This window comes from Rhinoraja longicauda, chromosome 3 (genome assembly GCF_053455715.1).
Source record: "Rhinoraja longicauda isolate Sanriku21f chromosome 3, sRhiLon1.1, whole genome shotgun sequence".
NCBI lineage: Eukaryota > Metazoa > Chordata > Chondrichthyes > Rajiformes > Arhynchobatidae > Rhinoraja > Rhinoraja longicauda.
The window spans coordinates 30,730,635-30,748,424 of record NC_135955.1 but is presented as its reverse complement, the minus strand read 5'-3'; the positions used below and the strand labels follow the sequence as shown (position 1 = coordinate 30,748,424).

The window sequence follows — 17,790 nt, the reverse complement described above, 5'->3', positions numbered from 1 at the left end:
TCAGGTAGTGCTGCACTATCACCAGCGATGCTGCCTGACTTCGCTTTGCAGCCAGTTATAGCACACCCAACTTTCAACCATTTCCCTCTATGTTTTTGTCCAAAGTATTAGCCAATTCATGTGCGTGGGTTCCTGTTTAATCTATTTCTATCCCCCTTTTAATGCAGTACATTGCAGATCACAGCATCCTGCTGTGTAAAAGAATTGTCCCTTCTGTCACCTGTTCATCTTACTAATCTTCTTACCTCTGAGCTCCCTTGTTACCAACTCTTTAGACAATGAAAACTCTTTATTTACTCGATCCAAACTCTTTGGGATTTTAAGCACTCCCAGCAGTTTCCTCCTGGTCTTTTCTGCTCTGCCGAGAACAACCACAGCTTTTCCAGACTCTCCATTAAACTGTGAGCTCTCATCTGACCATTCCACCAAATCATTCCCTCATGAAGCCATCGTGACCTTCCTAAAGTGTAGTGTCCAGAATAATACCCAGAACTCCTTCTCGGCCTCTTGGAACAAGTAACTTAGGAAGGGTTTAGCATTTGTCCTCTGCATCTCTATTTATATGGTGGTTTTACTAACTGCTTTGTTAACCTGTTCTATCACCTGCAATATATTAATGCATAAACACTGTCAGGTCTCTTTAAGATCTCCTTTGTAAATTGCATTTTGTGTCTTGTAAGGTCATATCGACCTTATCAATTGCATTTTACTGCTTTGAACATATAATCCAAGACCAGCTGTTTGCTACTCAGTTCTGGTTAGTTACATTAGGAATCAAACCTACTTAGAATTCTTTGAGACACAAGGAACTGTAGATGCTGTGATCTTGAGCAAAATACCCAGCGTTGGAGTAATTCAACGGTTCAGGCACCATCTGTGGAGGGAATGGTTAGACGACTTTTTGGGTCAGCCCTTTCTTAAGACTGACAATAGACAATAGACAATAGGTGCAGGAGTAGGCCACTCGGCCCTTTGAGCCAGCACCACCATTCAATGTAATCATGGCTGATCATTCTCAATCAGTACCTCGTTCCTGCCTTCTCCCCATACCCCCTGACTCTGCTATCCTTAAGAGCTCTATCTAGCTCTCTCTTGAATGCATTCAGAGAATTGGCCTCCACTGCCTTCTGAGGCAGAGAATTCCACAGATTTACAACTCTCTGACTGAAAACGTTTTTCCTCATCTCCGTTATAATGGCCTACCCCTTATTCTTAAACTGTGACCCCTTGTTCTGGACTCCCCCAACATTGGGAACATGTTTCCTGCCTCTGACGTGTCCAACCCCTTAATAATCTTATATGTTTCGATAAGATCCCCTCTCATCCTTCTAAATTCCAGTGTATACAAGCCTAGTCGCTCCAGTCTTTCAACATATGACGGTCCCGCCATTTGTAATAGTGGGCAGAAAGCTGCAAAGAGGTGGGGGTAGTACAAAGGTAAGCGATGAAAAGAAGGCAGATGGTGAGAGACAAATTTGAAAGTACATGTTAATTAATAGATGACACTAGCTACCTGATATTCAATCCTGTCTGCTAACACTTCTGTGCAGTATATTGGGATCTAATCCTACATAGATGGCAATTGTTCACATGTCTCATTATTGGATCGATACATACTTGTCTTTGGCTAGTGGTTCACAATGGAACTGGTGCCATGACCATCCCATGATTCAGTGAGTTTATAGCAACTGCACCTGTGGACTGTACAGAACGTACAACAGGTCAGATGCACCTGACCTGTTTCTCCATCACTGGACTCACTACCAAATGCTGGATCCTTGGGAGATGAGGACCCTGATACACTTTCCATTTAGTTTTAGACTAACAATTGATTTTTAAACGGATACCATTTAAAAGGTACGTGAAGACTATTTTTCCCTTTACTTCACTAAATGTGTTTTGTTTTACCATGGCTCAATTTTAAATATTTTTTAAATTCACTGTGTATACTTAAACATGTCCTGATGCCTTCAATTGGAAACTAGAAGCAGGTGATACACTGTGTTGACTCCCGTAACTAGATAAAAAGTACAGAGAGTTAAAAGTATGATGGCTTGTGATATTTATTGCAACATAACAGCTTGGAAACAGGTTCTTCAGGTGTTATCGTCTCACACAGACCAAATTGGCATACTGGATCAGTCACATTTGACTATCTAGCCCATATCCCTCTCAACCCTTCCCATCCAGATATCTGTCCAAATGTCTTCTAAGTTCCTGAGCGAGATGTGTCTTAACATTGGGGCAAGAGACTGAAAGCGGACGAGTGTGGTTAAGCGGGATGGGCCTTTGCAATTCACATGTGCTGATGTTTTTGCTTATTCTGGATTTGGTTACTACTAGTGGATTTAGACCACAGCGCTGTAATCCTCTGTTCCTTTCTGATGTTCTTAACGTCAATCTCTTCAACTAAGACATAAGACACCTGTCATAAAACCTCATGTGAATTCTTTGTCAGATGTTGTTTGATAATGTTCAGTGGTGTTTTTGGGGGATATTTTTCTAAAGGTGCAATATTAATGCAGTTTCATTTTGCTAAATATCATCTTATATCCTTCCAAATAACATCCCAGGTCTCATCCAAGTGTGGTCTCTTTTGCAGGAACACCTTCTCTGCAGCTAATCTATACGAGCGACACCGAATAAGTCACTGGAGAACATTATGTTCTTTAGTAGGTGTCTGAACTGGTTGGAAACATGGAATGTTAGTTTTAACGCCACTGACAACGCAGCTCCCCCATGGAGGAGACACGTAGTGTCAGCTTGGATTAGTCAAGTTGGTGTCTTGTTTCAGTGGAGAGAGCGAGCGTGCTAGTATCATAACCGCAGAGCCAGTCATTTGCATTTGTCTCCACTAAACCAATTGCCAGTGGCAACACTCAAACTCCAAACAACCAATAATAACATGTAGTGTAAGAAAATAACTGCAGATGCTGGTACAAACCGAAGGTATTTATTCACAAAATGCTGGAGTAACTCAGCAGGTCAGGCAGCATCTCAGGAGAGAAGGACTGGGTGACGTTTCGGGTCGAGACACTTTTTCAGACTGAAGAAGGGTCTCAACCCAAAACGTCACCCAATTCCTTCTCTCCTGAGATGCTGCCTGACCTGCTGAGTTACTCCAGCATTTTGTGAATAATAACATGTTAAGTCGGGTAATGTTTTTCTAAAATGAAAATACGTCACTTCGGAGAGCAGGATAGTCTGAAGAAGGGTCTCCACCCGAAAGGTCACCCATTCCTTTTCTCCAGAATGCTGCCTGTCCCGCTGAGTTACTCCAGCTTTCTGTGTCTATCTTCGGTTTAAACCAGCATCTGCAGTTCCTCCTTACACATATAGTTGTTGTAATTTTATGAAAGGTAATTTGTATAAAATATTTATTTGATTGGTATAAAAAAGCATTATTTGAAGATGTAATTAGCAGGACCAATGACTGGAAATCGGCAATGTGGTGCTATTTGTATTCTGAAGATGTTTTAATATCTTGGACAAGCATTGGTTAAAAAGGTGAAGATAAAAAGTTGTACATGATCGATTTAAGCTTTAGTTCGTGGGGAGTTTTGGGAAACAGTAGGGGCCTCAACTCTTTATAATTTTGTATTAATGGCTTGAAGTTGAAGGGCGACCACAGTGGCGCCACTAGTAGAGCTGCTACCTCACAACGCCGGAGGCCTGGCTTAGATCCTGACCTCGGCTGCTGTCTGTGTGGAGTTTGCACATTCTCCCTGTGACTGTGCTGGTTTTTTCCAGGTGCTGGGTTTCCTCCCACATCCCAAAGACGTGTGTGTTTGTAGGTTAATTGGCCCTCTGTAAATTGCCCCTAGTGTGTCAGGAGTGGATGAGAAAGTGGGATAACATAGAACTAGTGTGAACGGGTGATCAGTGGTGAGCATGGACTAGGTGGGCCGAAGGGTCTGTTTCCCTACTCTATATTTAAACTAAAGCAAAAGAACCTAGTTCTTCCATAACTGTGCAGTCAAGTACAAATCCAATTCGATTTACAAACTTGCAGACACCACCACCATTGTGGGCCAGATATCAAATAATGACAAGACAGAGACGGATTGAGAACCTGGTGACTTGGTGTTGAGACAACAACCTTTCTATCAATGCCAGCAAGACAAAGGGATCGACTTCAGGAAGTGATGCGGTAAACATACCCAGGTTTGCATTGGCGGCGCTGAAGTAGAGATGGTTGGAAGTTTCAAATTCCAAGGAGTAAATATCACCAGCAACTTGTCCTGGACCACCAATAATGAAGCAATGCACAACACCTCTACTTCCTTAGAAGGCTTAGGAAGTCTGGCATGTCCTCAACGACTCTCACCAACTCAGATGTGCCGTAGAAAGCATCACAGCATGGTTTGGGAACAGCTCCACCCAAGACCACAATAGCAGAGAATTGTGGACTCTCCAATTGCGTTGCCTCGGCAAGGCCACCAGCTTAATCAAGGACGAGTCTCACCCAGGTCACTCCCACTTCTCCCCTCTCCCATCAGACAAGAGTTTCAGAAGTGTGAAAACGCACATGTTCAAATTCAGTGGCAGTTTCTTCCCATTTGTGAGCAGTCAACTGAACCATCTTATCAACAACTGGAGAGCAGTCCTGAGCTGCTATCTACATCAGAGACCCTTGGACCACCTTTGAACAGACTTTACTGGACTGTGTCTTGCACTAAACACTATTACCTTTATCATGTATTTGTACACTGTGGATAGCTTGATTGTAATCTTGTATTGTCTTTCTGCTGACTGGTTAGCACGCAACAATAGCTTTTCACTATACCATCAAAGTAAGCTCAACAACTCAGTTCAGTGTATCAAAGTTTGCTGATGATAAAATTATAATTGGACAAGTTATTTACGGGGGAATCACTGTTAGAGTTGAAACATTGGAATTCTGTGTCCCAGATGATTATGGATGCCACCATAACTTTTTTCAACCATGGGTTGCAGAGATTGAGTAGGAAGAAGGGCAGATCTGACTCCAGGAGTTACCATTGCCCATCATGTTCAATTACAATGACATGTAATTGTACCCACCTTGATCCTCAAAGATATGGACATTACTGTTTAGGACAGCTGACATTTATTACCCATCCTTAATTGATTTAAGCCAGACATTTAGGATCAATTAATAGTAAACATTGATCGGATTAGGATTGCTCCCTTCCTTCCCTAGAGGATATTGGTGAGCCAGAAAAAAATTATATTACAACCTATTAACTTGCTATTTTTTTATAAAATAGAAGTATTGAATTTTAAATTTCCTTATTCCATTGGTCCATCTTAAACCCATATTTTCCTATTCAGTAGATGACACCAACCATGAGTTCAATAAAATGACCACTAAATCCAGCTTGTGGTTGTCCAGGTGACTTACCAATATTTTGAGACTAAAGTGAGAAAGCAGAACCTATGAAAATTACTTAGAATGTATAGCAAAAAAACAGACCATTTACCTCCCCTAGTCTGTGGTGATGTTAATGCTCCACCCAAGCCTCCTCCTTTTCATCCTACCTTTATTTATTTTTCTCTTATTCATTCAGATCTTAAGAGCACTTATGACAGCTAATGCAGATTTCCCCTGAATTCCCTATTGATTAGTCTATATTTCAGACCATGGTTTTGAACTTTCCATTTATACACAATAGACAATAGGTGCAGGAGTTGGCCATTCAGCCCTTCGAGCCCGCACCACCATTCAATGTGATCATGGCTGATCATTCTCAATCAGTATCCTGTTCCTGCCTTCTCCCCATACCCCCTGACTCCGCTATCCTTAAGAGCTCTATCTATTTAAACCAATTCATCGTTGTATGTGGAAAAGAGAAGGGCGAGGTTTGACTTAGAACATTCACATATATTGTTGCTATATTGGGGTTGTGGCCTCGGGAACATAGGCATGCCTTATCTATGGTGAAGGTACTTTGTTGTTATAAGGCTCTCTTCTAATCCTCAAATCACATTCACACTTTTAGTACTTCTCTGTCAAGATATTCCACAAATCACCAAAGTAATGGCCAACACTTAATCTACAATGATCGGCTAGTTTACGCGAGAACAAAAATCTACAAGCAACTGCTCTCCATCGCTATTGTACACAAATCTGAAATGTTTTACAGATGGGCAGAGATGGTTCCATATTTCAAGGGTTAACTGTGTATCCTAATGTGTATGTGCTGTTCACCGCCGGGGCAAGATGTTAAACTAAGACCTCACCTCCTCTCATAGGTGCAAACGTTCCTGTGGCTGCTATTTTGCAGAGGCACTGGAATTTCTTTCGAGGGGATTATCCCTCTTACCATCATCTGAGTGAACGCGAGACAGAGAAATGCAAGAGAGACACAAGAAACTGCAGATGCTGGAATTTTGACCAAAGCACAGGACTTAGCAGGACTGGAAACATCTGAGTAGGGAATGGGCAGGCGAAGTTTCATCAGACATAATAACTGCACGCACTGGTTTACCAAAAATGACAGAAAATGCCTGAGTAACTCAGCGAGTCAGGCAGCATCTCTGGAGAACATGGAGTGGGGACGTTTTTGGGCCAGGACTCTTCTTCGGCAGCCTGACCTGCTGAGTCTAAAGAAGGGTCCTGACCCGCAACATCATCTGTCCATTTCCTCCCCAGATGCTGCCAGACCTGCTCTTCAGCAGAAATACAAGGCTTCTTCTCACTGGTATAGAATTTAAATAGGAAAGAATGAATGGCTCAAGAACGTTACAAAATTAAAAAGGAGTCATCACTTTTTATTTATCAGGTCAGCAAAACAAAATCCAAGGAAGTACAGTATTTACAGATCATTCTAGAAACTAAAGCAGCATTATTTAGAAACTGCACTAACAAACACTGAGGAAGGCCAGTCAATTTTGGTAATTGTTTCCAGAGTTCATTTCCTCAACCCCTGCAGTTGGCTTAAAACAGACTTCCAATGCATGTCCTAAACAGTCAACTTTAGAAGTATTTTAGATAACAAAAATATTTAAAAGGAGCTTCCTAAACTACAATGTAGACAAAAGAACACAATATACATGGTAATCTGCAATATCCCAGTCTTTTTTTTCACAGAAACTGCTCCCATTTTGCCCTGTTTTCAACATGAAAATAGGTGATGTTAATGAACTGCTTCAAGGAACAGGTGTTCTTTGAAAGCATCATTTCAAAAATACCTTGATCGCAATAATATTTCATTTGATAATGCAAACATCTGGATCCAAATTGAGACCTAAACAAGTGTCCTAAAAAAAAGTCATTTATCAAGCAACAGGTTTTGAGAACCCATATAGTGATTTAATTAAAGTGTTTATATAAAACAAGAATACAATAACCTGTAAACTTGGCAAACAAAAGCTAACCTATGGAATTTTTATTCACGTAAAGTAGTCTCACTACAACATTGTAGCACACATCTTACTGCAGATGTGCAGGGGAAGAAAAGTAAATCTACACAGTTTATGAACAGATATTACTTGCACAGAATGGACATTCAGTAAAGATTAATGCTGAGGTACTGCAAATCATGATCACTTTTTGCACCAACATCCTACATTAACAGTAATTGTTAGGACCATTTCTGCTATACAAACAAGTTTTCTTTTAAATAATAGATTAAAAAAAAACATTTTTACCAGATGCATTAGTGCAAGAAAACAAGGAACTTCTTTAGTATGGTAAGCTTGTTCCGTATTGGATTACTTACAAAAGAAAAACACACAGAGTGTTGGTGCTACAAGTGAACTGGGCTCAATGTCTGCCAATTGATTACATCACCTCCGAGCTGGTCCTTCATTCAAGATTCGGAAATGCCTCCGTGAATCTGCTTTTAACACCAGTTCTAATGCACGCCATTATAATTAAACAGAAAACATGAACTGTGAAGGTGATAGATTCCACTTTAAGTGTTCTTAACCTTTCGTTGAGATGCATGTTATAAACCATTAAGCAGGAGTCTGCAGTAGTTACAACCTGTAACACTCAACCAATTGTGAGATAAACTAACCTGTTAAAAACGGTGCTTTGCATGTTCAAAGAAAAACAAGTGCCTTGAATTCAACCAGTTGTGGGCTAAAATATAGCAGCTTGCAAAAGTGTCCCATCATAACAAAACTCGTTGAATCAGAGGTGCTTGATTAATCCATTAGTTATGGATCACTAGACTGATAGCTGGATCAAAGTAAAAATTTGGGGGATATTTTTGGTTTTCAATGCACAAGTTCAATATTGGGGTTTTTTAAAAGAGCAATATGGAACATTACTTCAATGAATGTCAAAATCTCTACAATGAAGTAATGACATTCCCACAAGACCACACTAACTTTTAAAAAAAAATCACAACTCACTAGATTAATGAGGCAGTCCCCAGTATTTTTAAACACACAATTCATTCAAACACTGGAAACAATAGGGAGGGAAGAAGAGGGGAGAGAGGGGGAGAGGGAGAGAGAGAGAGAGAGAGAAAAGGGGAGAGGGAGAGAGAGAGAGAAGGGGGGGAGAGAGAGAGAGAAGGGGAGAGTGGGAAGGGGAGAGAGGGAAGGGGAGAGAGGAAGAGTTTTGGGATTGGGGAGGGGATGGAGGTAAACAGGGCACAAAAGTGGGATATAGGGAAGGAGGACGTCCCAAATAGCTAAGTAAACACACCGCACACCATGTGACCCAGAACTTCACAGCCCAGGAGTGTCCAAAAAGTTTAATCCCTTCCGAGTTAGCTTTGCTGAGCACACCTTGGAATTAGTAAGAGGTTCTACAATTAGCCTCGGACAAGGGAGGAGGTAAAAAATTGGCACGGGTCCCGGCTCTGGATCATGCTGCAATGCTCTCGTGTGTGGAGATGTCGACGGCAGGGCTGACCTCGATTCGACGGCATGTCCATTCCTCACGACCAACGGCCGCTCAGCCTGTCCTCACCGCTCACTCGTACCCGCGGAGGACAGGCGCTTGGATTGAGGTACTGAAGGGTTGATTGTAACACAAGATCCTGCTCCATCATCAGTTGTCACAAGGCGAGAGGCAGAGAATATGGTGAGAGGGTCAGTGTGGGGGTGGGACGAGGGGTAGAAAGGGAGGAGAAACTTGCACAACATTTCAAGTATACTAACAAAGCTCCGACTCTTTATTTTTGGTCTCAGTGTCCAAATCCTGGGAGATTTCCTTTATTAATGCTATAGAGATTGGACAGGATGGTGCTTCCTGGTAAGTGACATCTGTCTCCATGTTGTCAACAGAATCCAGTTGCTCCTCCATTCTTGAAGGTGTAGTGTTATTCCCTTCTCTGGAGTTCTCTGTTGCTGGACAGGTTTCACGTTCCTGATGGTTATTCTCACCGAGAGCCCTGTTAGAAGTATTTAAGAAAATGAAAACATTATAGGAAAGGCAATGTTGAGAGTTGACTATTCCGCTCTACTCCTCACCTGCATTCCTCACTCCATTCTCTGGAAGACCGAGTTTGGCCAGCACTCCTTAAACAAAAACCTGACTTGAATCATTCATCCAACGTCACTGAACTTGATGAACCCCTCTTACCTGTATCCACCTATCACTTGCCAGGCTTTTTTCCACCCCCACCTCTTTTCCAGCTTCCTCCCCCAACTACAATCAGCCTGAAGAATCTGACCCAAAATATCATCTGTCAATGTTCTTCAGAGACGCTGCCTGACCCAACGAGTTCCTCCAGCATGATGTGTTACACATGGGAAATTTTAGAAGTCCATTTCAAAATCCTCACCTTCGCATTCCAATCTTTCTGCGATCACATCACTCCATATCCTCCACCAGTCTACAAGTTCTTTGCACTTCACCAATTCCAGCCTTTTGACCTTCCTCAAATGTCTACCAGTCCACCTCTGGCAGACACTCCCCCCTCCCTGAAAACTGCGCCCCCACCACTCTTCTCTTAGTTTGGAGGAAGGGTCCCTGACCCAAAACATTAACTGCTTTCTCTTCCCACAAATGCTGCCCCACTGGCTGTGTCCTTCCAACTTTTCTGTTTTTATTTCCGATTTCAGCATCTCCAGTTTTATTTATTTTGCATTACTGGCAGCCATATATCGCACTCCCCCCTATTCCTCTAAGAAAATCCTATTTGACCAAGTTTCTGGTCACCGGCCCTAATACCTCAATAGACAATAGGTGCAGGAGGAGGCCATTCGGCCCTTCGAGCCAGCACCGCCATTCAATGTGATCATGGCTGATCATTCTCAATCAGTACCCCGTTCCTGCCTTCTCCCCATACCCCCTGACTCCGCTATCCTTAAGAGCTCTATCCTGGTATGGTATGAATCACGGAAATATCCCTCCTGGTATGAATCACGGAAATATCAAACAAAAATTGATGAAGCACCTTAGGGTCATCTTCCGTATTAAGACTTGGGAGAGCCTCACACGAGTACCAAACACCAACCTTATTTTCCCTCCTGCGTCTCAATCAACTCTTTTCACGCCCACCCACCCACCATACAATTCTCCTGCCTCCGACCAACTCTAGGGAATATTTACAATAGCTAGATAACCTACCAACCAGCATGACTACAGGAAGTTGGGTCACCTGGGGAAAATCCATGTGGTCACAGAGAGAACATGTAAACTCCACATCAACAATACCCAAAGGAGGGATTGTACCCCGGTCGCTGGATTTGCAAGGCAGCGGTGTTACATATTCCACCACTGTGCTACTCCTGGAATGTGCCACGTCAATGGTCACTGTTTTGTTTACAATTATTTAATGTTTACACATTTTCTTGAGCATTTTGTTAACATTTCATATTGAGTGATCTTACATGCTATGTCTCTGAATGTGTCGCTCCCAATCAAACCCACGGGCAAATGTACGGCCGCAAAATTCACAGGGGAATCTTTTCTCATTGTAGATCCGAGCCCCACTTCCTGGGCACACTTCAATACCTGAAAAATAATTTGTTTCAAGAACTATTAGTCCGGAAACATTGTGCATTGTCCATTTGTTTCCTCAATGTGATGCCCCAGTTGAGCAGAGCATTATAATAATATATAAATTAGACATTTTTAGCAGTTAGAATTTGAAGCTACAATTTGGCCCACAAAGGCTATTCCAGTTGGAAAAACCATCCAGACTCTTCTTGCCACCCAGTTCCGGGGTCTGTGGCCTTTAGCATACAGGCCAGGAAGAATTCTTCAAGAAAGTTATTTAAATGAAATGAAGACATCTACCTCTAACAATGAAGATAGACATAAGATGCTGGAGTAACTCAGCGGGTCAGAGAGCATATCTGGAGAAAAGAAGGACGTGATGTTTCAGGTCGAGACCTTTCCTCAGACTCTGCAACATTTACCTCTGAGTTACAAACCCAACCACACATTGGGCAAAAACCTTTCTTATCAACTCACTCTGAATCCTTTTACGTAACAACTCAAGTCTGTCTGTTGGTTAGTTGCCTCTCTTCAAAGATAAGACATTCTTCCTGTTTCCCTAAATGCCTCATGAATTTATTAATCATTTCTATTCCCCCACAGCCTTCTTCCTCCCAATAAAACACCCAGCCTGGTCAATTCTTCCTCGTATCTAAATGTCCCAAACCCCATCAACATGCTCATAAATCATTATAAGCAGAAAGTCATCCCTGTTCTTCAAAACGGATCCAAGAGACCTTTTGGGTCCACCAGTATCAGCTTAGCAGGCCACGTTGTAACATTTCATCTGAGAAGGTGACAACAAGATTAATCCCAGGAGAGGGTGTTGAACCCAAGACAGCAACTCACTGAGGCAAGACCGATCCACTGAGAGTTTACTTGTTAACAGACAGAATGCCGTATGTGTTCCTAGCAAGAGAAGTGGCTCTAACAGTATTCTGGGAGTAGACCTATACCTTTCAATGTTTTCAAGAAATGAATCATAAAGCTGGTCACTGAATCCACACTCTCAAATTTAACGATGAACAAAAACTAGAAGCAAGATCCAATTATGCATAAACAGTTCACTTGTTTCACCACACAAATAGTGGTGCATATATACTTCACTTTAATTACTTTAGAGATACAGCGCGGAAACAGGCCCTTTGGCCCATCGAGTCTGCACTGACCAGTGATCATCCCGTGCGATAACACTAGGGACAATTTACAATTTTCCCAAAGCCAATTAACCTGCAAACCGGTACTTCTTTGGAATGTGGGAGGAAACTGAAAACCTCTGAGAAAACCCAAGCGGTCATGGGGAGAACGTACAAACTTCGTACAGACAGCACCCATCATCAGGATCGAACCTGGGTCTCTAGCACTGTAAGGCAGCAGCTCTACCGCTGCGCCAGTGTGCCGCCCTGTGTAGAATGAACCACCAGAGGATGTGGTAGAGCCGGATACAACATTGAAAAGAAACTTGGACAAGTACATGCATAGGATACATTTGGTGAGATATAGGACAAGCTGCAGGCAAGTGGAACCAGCTCGATTAGGTAATTTGGCCAGCATGGAAGAAATCTGGGGCAACCTAAGATTTTTGTTTTAGTTTAGAGATACAGCACGGAAACAGGCCCTTCAGCCCACTGGGTCCGCACGGAGCAGCGATCCCCGCACATTAACACTATCCTATACAAACTACGGACTATTTACACTTATACCAAGCCAATTAACCTACAACCCCGGTACGTCTTTGTAGTGTGGGAGGAAACTGAAGACCTCTGAGAAAACCTATGCGGTCATGGGGAGAACGTACAAACTTCGTACAGACAGTACCCGGGATCAAACCCGGTCTCGGGCACTGTAAGGCAACAACTCTACCGCTGCGCCACCGTGCCGTCCACGAAAGTTACCAGAAACATGCACTGCTTCTCTGAAATGGCTAAAACTCTTCCCTCCTCACCTGTCATACATCCGTTTCGAAGCAATGTTAAGAATGACAAGATATGTTTTCCCCAAAAAAAGTTTTCCAAAATCACAAACCTCTTTGTTCGACAATGTGGCCTTTTTCTTCCTCTCTGGCCTCCTCCTCGCTACTGAACCATTCCTTGTCTTTAAAGTCTAACTGGTCCAGGTTAACTCGACCAACTAATTCAAAGTTGCGAATCACCTGAGGTTGGGGAAGAGGAGCATGTTCAATGAATTCCATTGCACAAGAGAGCCTAAACTGGTGGGTGCCAGTTTCACTGTAAGAATCCTGCTAATGTGAACCCCAACAATACCAAAGGTGGCCATTCAGTCAATCTTGATTTTGCAGGGCCTCTGAAACAAAAGTTTTATTAGACCCGAAAGTAGACACAAAATGCTGGAGTAACTCAGCGGATCAGGCAGCATCTCCGGAGAGAAGGAATAGGCGATGTTTTGGGTCGAGTCCCTTCTTCAGACCCACTCTCCTTACCCACCAACTCAGATTTCAGAAGTTGTATTTGGCATTTATCCCTTCTTGGAGTTAATATTGAATTTGCTCTATCACATTTTCAGGCAAACTGTTGCAGGTAACTTGTAGTTCCCAAACTTTCCAACCAAGTCCCTCAGATTCAATGGTAATTGGAGATAGAATTAAGAATCCAGCACGACAGTTAATGCTGGGGTTAATGGAATGATTTAATTACAGAATTGCAAAGTTAGAAATGAATCAAACCAGAAAAACAATCAGAATTACCTTGTGTTCCTCCTGCAGGTGGTTCTCCAAATCTTCTTTTATCCTGCTCTCATAATAACACAGTTGGCACTTGTATGGTTTCATTTCTTTGTGCTTTTCCATATGTTGCTGCAAAGTCTCATCGCTGGAGCTGGTGAAGGTGCACTTATCGCACCGGAAGACAATTCCTCGCAAGTGTCTCGAGAGCTTCGAGCGACAGACTTCAATGGGGACAATTCTCTCTTCTGTGGAAGATGAAGAAAATAAGAGGGTACATCATGAGAGATCCATCCCCAGGGCAAGTCATACTCAAACTGTCTCTCTTCAATGAATCAGGAACGACTGTACTAATATACAACCAGTTTAAAATCATTATACTCTGAAGTCAATCACTGCATAAAAATCAAGATCTGCAATTAATTCATAACCTGTGATTGGACATGGATATCAATGTTGTTGGAATGAGTGTGCGTTCAAAGATCCATTTATTCTGAATACCCAAAGGGTCTCTGCAATATTAAAGGTGACCGCTGGGCTCTGATCTTCCTTCTGCTACTGACTTACGGGTTAATGTCACTTAAAGAGTGGATACCATTAATGACGGCTATTGTTTCAGCCTGAAAAACACCCGAGAGTTTTACGAAATGCAGGATGATATTACAGATGGCCGAGGACTCAGGGGCAGGATTTACCCATCCTTCACCATGCATCTTTCACTGACTTGTTTCATAAACACGCCACACCCAAATGCTCAGTTCCATGAAAGTAACAACACAGGTAGGCAAGGCAGTGAAGGCTTGTCTTTATCAAACAGAACATTGAGTACAAGAGTGAGGATATAATTTTGCAGCCGTACAAGATGTTGGTGATATCACAGCTGGGACATGGTGTGCAGTTCTGGTCGTCATTCTGAGGATGTAATTAAGCTAGAGAGGATGCAGAAAGGATGTTGATAAGAGGGCAAGGAGAGACTGGATAGGCTGAGACTGTTTTCCCTGGAGAGGTCACCTTATAGTGGCTTATAAAATCATGAGGGGCAAGATGTCAGTCTTTTTGCCAGGGTAGGGGTATCATAAAAATGTTAGGATTATGGCAAGAAGGAAACATTTTTAAAGGGACAACTTTTTCCACAGAGGCTGGTGGGTATGTGGAATGGTCTGCCAGGGATAGTGGTTTAGGTAGATACAATTACAATGTTTAAAAAATATTTGGACAGATAAGACAGATTGGAAAGCTGTAGAGGGATATGGAGGAAAAGCGGGCAAATGAGGCGAGGTTGTGAAGGCCTGGGTGAATTGGGGCAAAGGACCTGTTTCAATGCTGTCCGACTTTGACTCACCTCTGTGAAGGACGATGTGATCTATCATGCTGCTTTTGTATTTGGTGTGGTACAGGCAGAGAGGGCAGCGCAGGTCCTTGGGACCCTCCACAGGAGGGGCTGTGTGGCTACCCTCAACGTGCATAGAAAATGTAGACCTGCAACACAAGCACACAACACCTCACTGGAAGTCATGCTACACCAAAGGAGGCCCTACGGCCCACTGTGCATGTGCTGGCTCTTTGGAAGAATGACTCATTTGATTCCACTCCCACTTTTTCTCCAAACCTCAGCCATTTAAGAATGTATCCCTTCAGAAGATCAGTGTTCGCTGATCTTTTTGGGCAGTGCAGTCTGGATGATAGATCATGATACAAAGAATTTCCACCCAATTCTCCATGGATCTACAGAGGAATATACCCGCTGTTCAGTACCATTGCTGTGCTGCTGAATCAACTTCACTTTCTAGCACTATTATTGTTCTTCTTTCAACCTATGTCTACCAATGAAAAAAGTTTAGCTGTATTGAACAGCATTTGATTTCTCAGTCCTCTATTAATAAAGCTAGTAGTCCCAGCGTCTCACACCTCCCACAAACCAGGTTCAAACCTGATCTCTGCTGCCGTCTCTGTGAAATCTGCAAATGCACCCTATGGGCGAGTGGGTCTCTTCAGGGTGCTCCAGCTTTCTCCTGCATCCCCAAGATGTGTGGGTTGATTAACGGGCCACTGTCAACTGGCCGAGTGTGCAGGCGAGGTAGACCCAGGGAGCATTGAAGGGAATTAGGTTACAGAGTAAATGAATGTGAGAAAGGCATGGGTCTGCCGGCTGGGATTGACCCTCTGGGGTCAAAATAGCCTCTTATGTTGGCTGGTACTGTGGCTTTTAAATTTTTTTATTGAACAACTTTTTGTTGTTTATTACGGTAGCTACTGAGTGCTATGTTTACATACCCGTTGTGCTGCTGCAAGTAAGAATTTCATTGTTCCTTTTCGGGACATATGACAATAAAACACTCTTGACTTTCAAACCTCCCCTTAACACTTTCTACTGTTAAGCCATTGCCCCATGCTGGGAATTTTGTGCCATAGACATTTTTTAACCAACACCCCCCCCCCCCCCCCCCCTTCATGAGCCAGATACATGCTTATAGATGAGCCACACCACTCTTATCTTTCACATTTGCTCAATAGCATAACACACTTTTCAATCCAGCACACTGTATTCAGTGAAGAGTTCAATAGTTAGCAACAAAAAAAAGTCAACAATTGGTAAACAATGCTACCCCATACTGGACGGGAGGGGTTAGCCTTAGTATGAGTGAGCCTGCTGGAATTCAGTGAGTCACTCTCTTTCACCAATGTCGGAATGTCATGGGTTCAAGGCCCCGGGAGTTCAGCACAAAATTCTAGACTGATATCCTGTGTGGTACTGTAGATGTACTGTAATGTCTAGGTGCCACCTATTGTTTGTCTTTTTGCTCTGGTAAGGAAAATAGATCTTGTGGCAATATTTTCAAACATCATTAGGTTACCCACATTGTCCCGGGGAAGTTGTTGGGAAATTGGGTGAGGGAAAAATAAATAAAAACAGGATTATTTTAGGATATGTAAGTAAATGCGAATATTGTAGGACAGTTGGCAAGGACTTGGTGGGCCAAAGGGCCTGATTCTGCACTGTACAACTCTGTATGTTTAAGTGGATGAATGCCCTCCTGCAATTCACATTCTCAGCTCAAAATCTGTGTCGACACTTTTTGCCTCGGCCCATTTCTTTGTCCATCTTACCTGAAGCCGGTGAAGAATGGACAATCCTTACATTTGTAGAGTTTCTTGCCGCAGTGCCTGTCTCGATAGTGGCGCCTCATGCTCTGGATGTACTCAGAGTTGAACTGGCAGAACTCACAGCTGAAATACCCCTTGGACATCTGATCAACGGGGGCGGTTGGCGATGGCACAAGGATGGGACTGGAGCGGTTTCTGGCCATGGCGGCTGTCTGGTAATGGTTGAGCTGTTGCTGGACATCAGGTGGCTCAGAGTACGAGGAGTCTACACGTGGAGAGTTGGTGTACACAAACTGTATAAAATCCGACAGGTTTTCTTCAATGATCCCCACTCCCCCTCCCTTCCCCTTCAGACCCCGAAAGGCTTTAAGCCACGACGAAGAATCCCCTAGATCTCCCCATTATAAAATAGACCCAAGGCTAGCTTGAAACCCATGCGACAGAAAACCTTGGTAAAGCTAGTATAGTGCCAGAAACCCATGAAAACAGCAGGAAAAGCAGGATACAGCAAGGAAAGCCAACCAGATTATAAATGGGAAGAATTTTCCCTTTCGTATCCCTGTGATTAAGCATGGGATACCAAGAAAATTCCAGCCATTACTTGAGCGAACAGTGTTCACAATGGAACAGATTGTCAGGCAATTGATGGGAAGGGTTACCAATTACGGGACATTGCAGTGCATCCAGCTGGTTTATTTAGGTTGCAGAAGGAATTTGCTGTTATTAGGAATAAGGAAGAACATTTTGTAGGATTGTAGGTGGGAATCAGTACATTGAAAAGGGAAGTGCACAGCAGAACGTTGACCATCGCTTACCTTTGCTTCTGATGGAGGGACATTTTAAGAAGGTGGGGTCTGGAATAAGGACACAGAGTAACAACTGGGTCTTATAAAATTTTCAAGTGAGCGACTACTACTAAAAATACTTATTAAAAAAAACCCTAAAAGCATTGCCTCAACGAGAGCAGAATTCGCTTTTCCTGAGAGTTTCATCCAGTTTTCCTGAGGAGAGTCTTTTCACTGCAGTGTTTTGTCTTGGCAGGTTCTTTTAGAAACCTAGACTGTTGCGTTCTTTCTTGGTGATTGTTGCAGAATTTGAAGGCAAATTCGTGCAAGGGCTT

The 17,790-nt window shown here is 42.8% G+C and overlaps 1 protein-coding gene across 10 annotated transcripts in view; it reads right to left on the bottom strand.

Moving 5' to 3' along the window:
- Nucleotides 1-6,728: 6,728 nt before the first annotated feature.
- The window catches only part of znf462 (zinc finger protein 462), a 132,908-nt gene continuing 121,846 nt past the window's right edge, over nucleotides 6,729-17,790 (bottom strand). For 9 of the 10 annotated variants that reach the window (XM_078395619.1, XM_078395622.1, XM_078395615.1 and 6 more), the window contains 7 exons: nucleotides 17,486-17,524; nucleotides 16,674-16,935; nucleotides 14,908-15,044; nucleotides 13,590-13,813; nucleotides 12,911-13,037; nucleotides 10,777-10,900; nucleotides 6,729-9,332 (listed from right to left, as the gene is read on the bottom strand). In XM_078395619.1, coding sequence (XP_078251745.1) covers nucleotides 9,095-9,332; nucleotides 10,777-10,900; nucleotides 12,911-13,037; nucleotides 13,590-13,813; nucleotides 14,908-15,044; nucleotides 16,674-16,935; nucleotides 17,486-17,524 — 1,151 coding nt within the window. In that variant the 3' untranslated portion in view covers nucleotides 6,729-9,094. The remainder of the gene's footprint in view (nucleotides 9,333-10,776; nucleotides 10,901-12,910; nucleotides 13,038-13,589; nucleotides 13,814-14,907; nucleotides 15,045-16,673; nucleotides 16,936-17,485; nucleotides 17,525-17,790) is intronic. The other variant, XM_078395630.1, reaches the window with a different exon arrangement.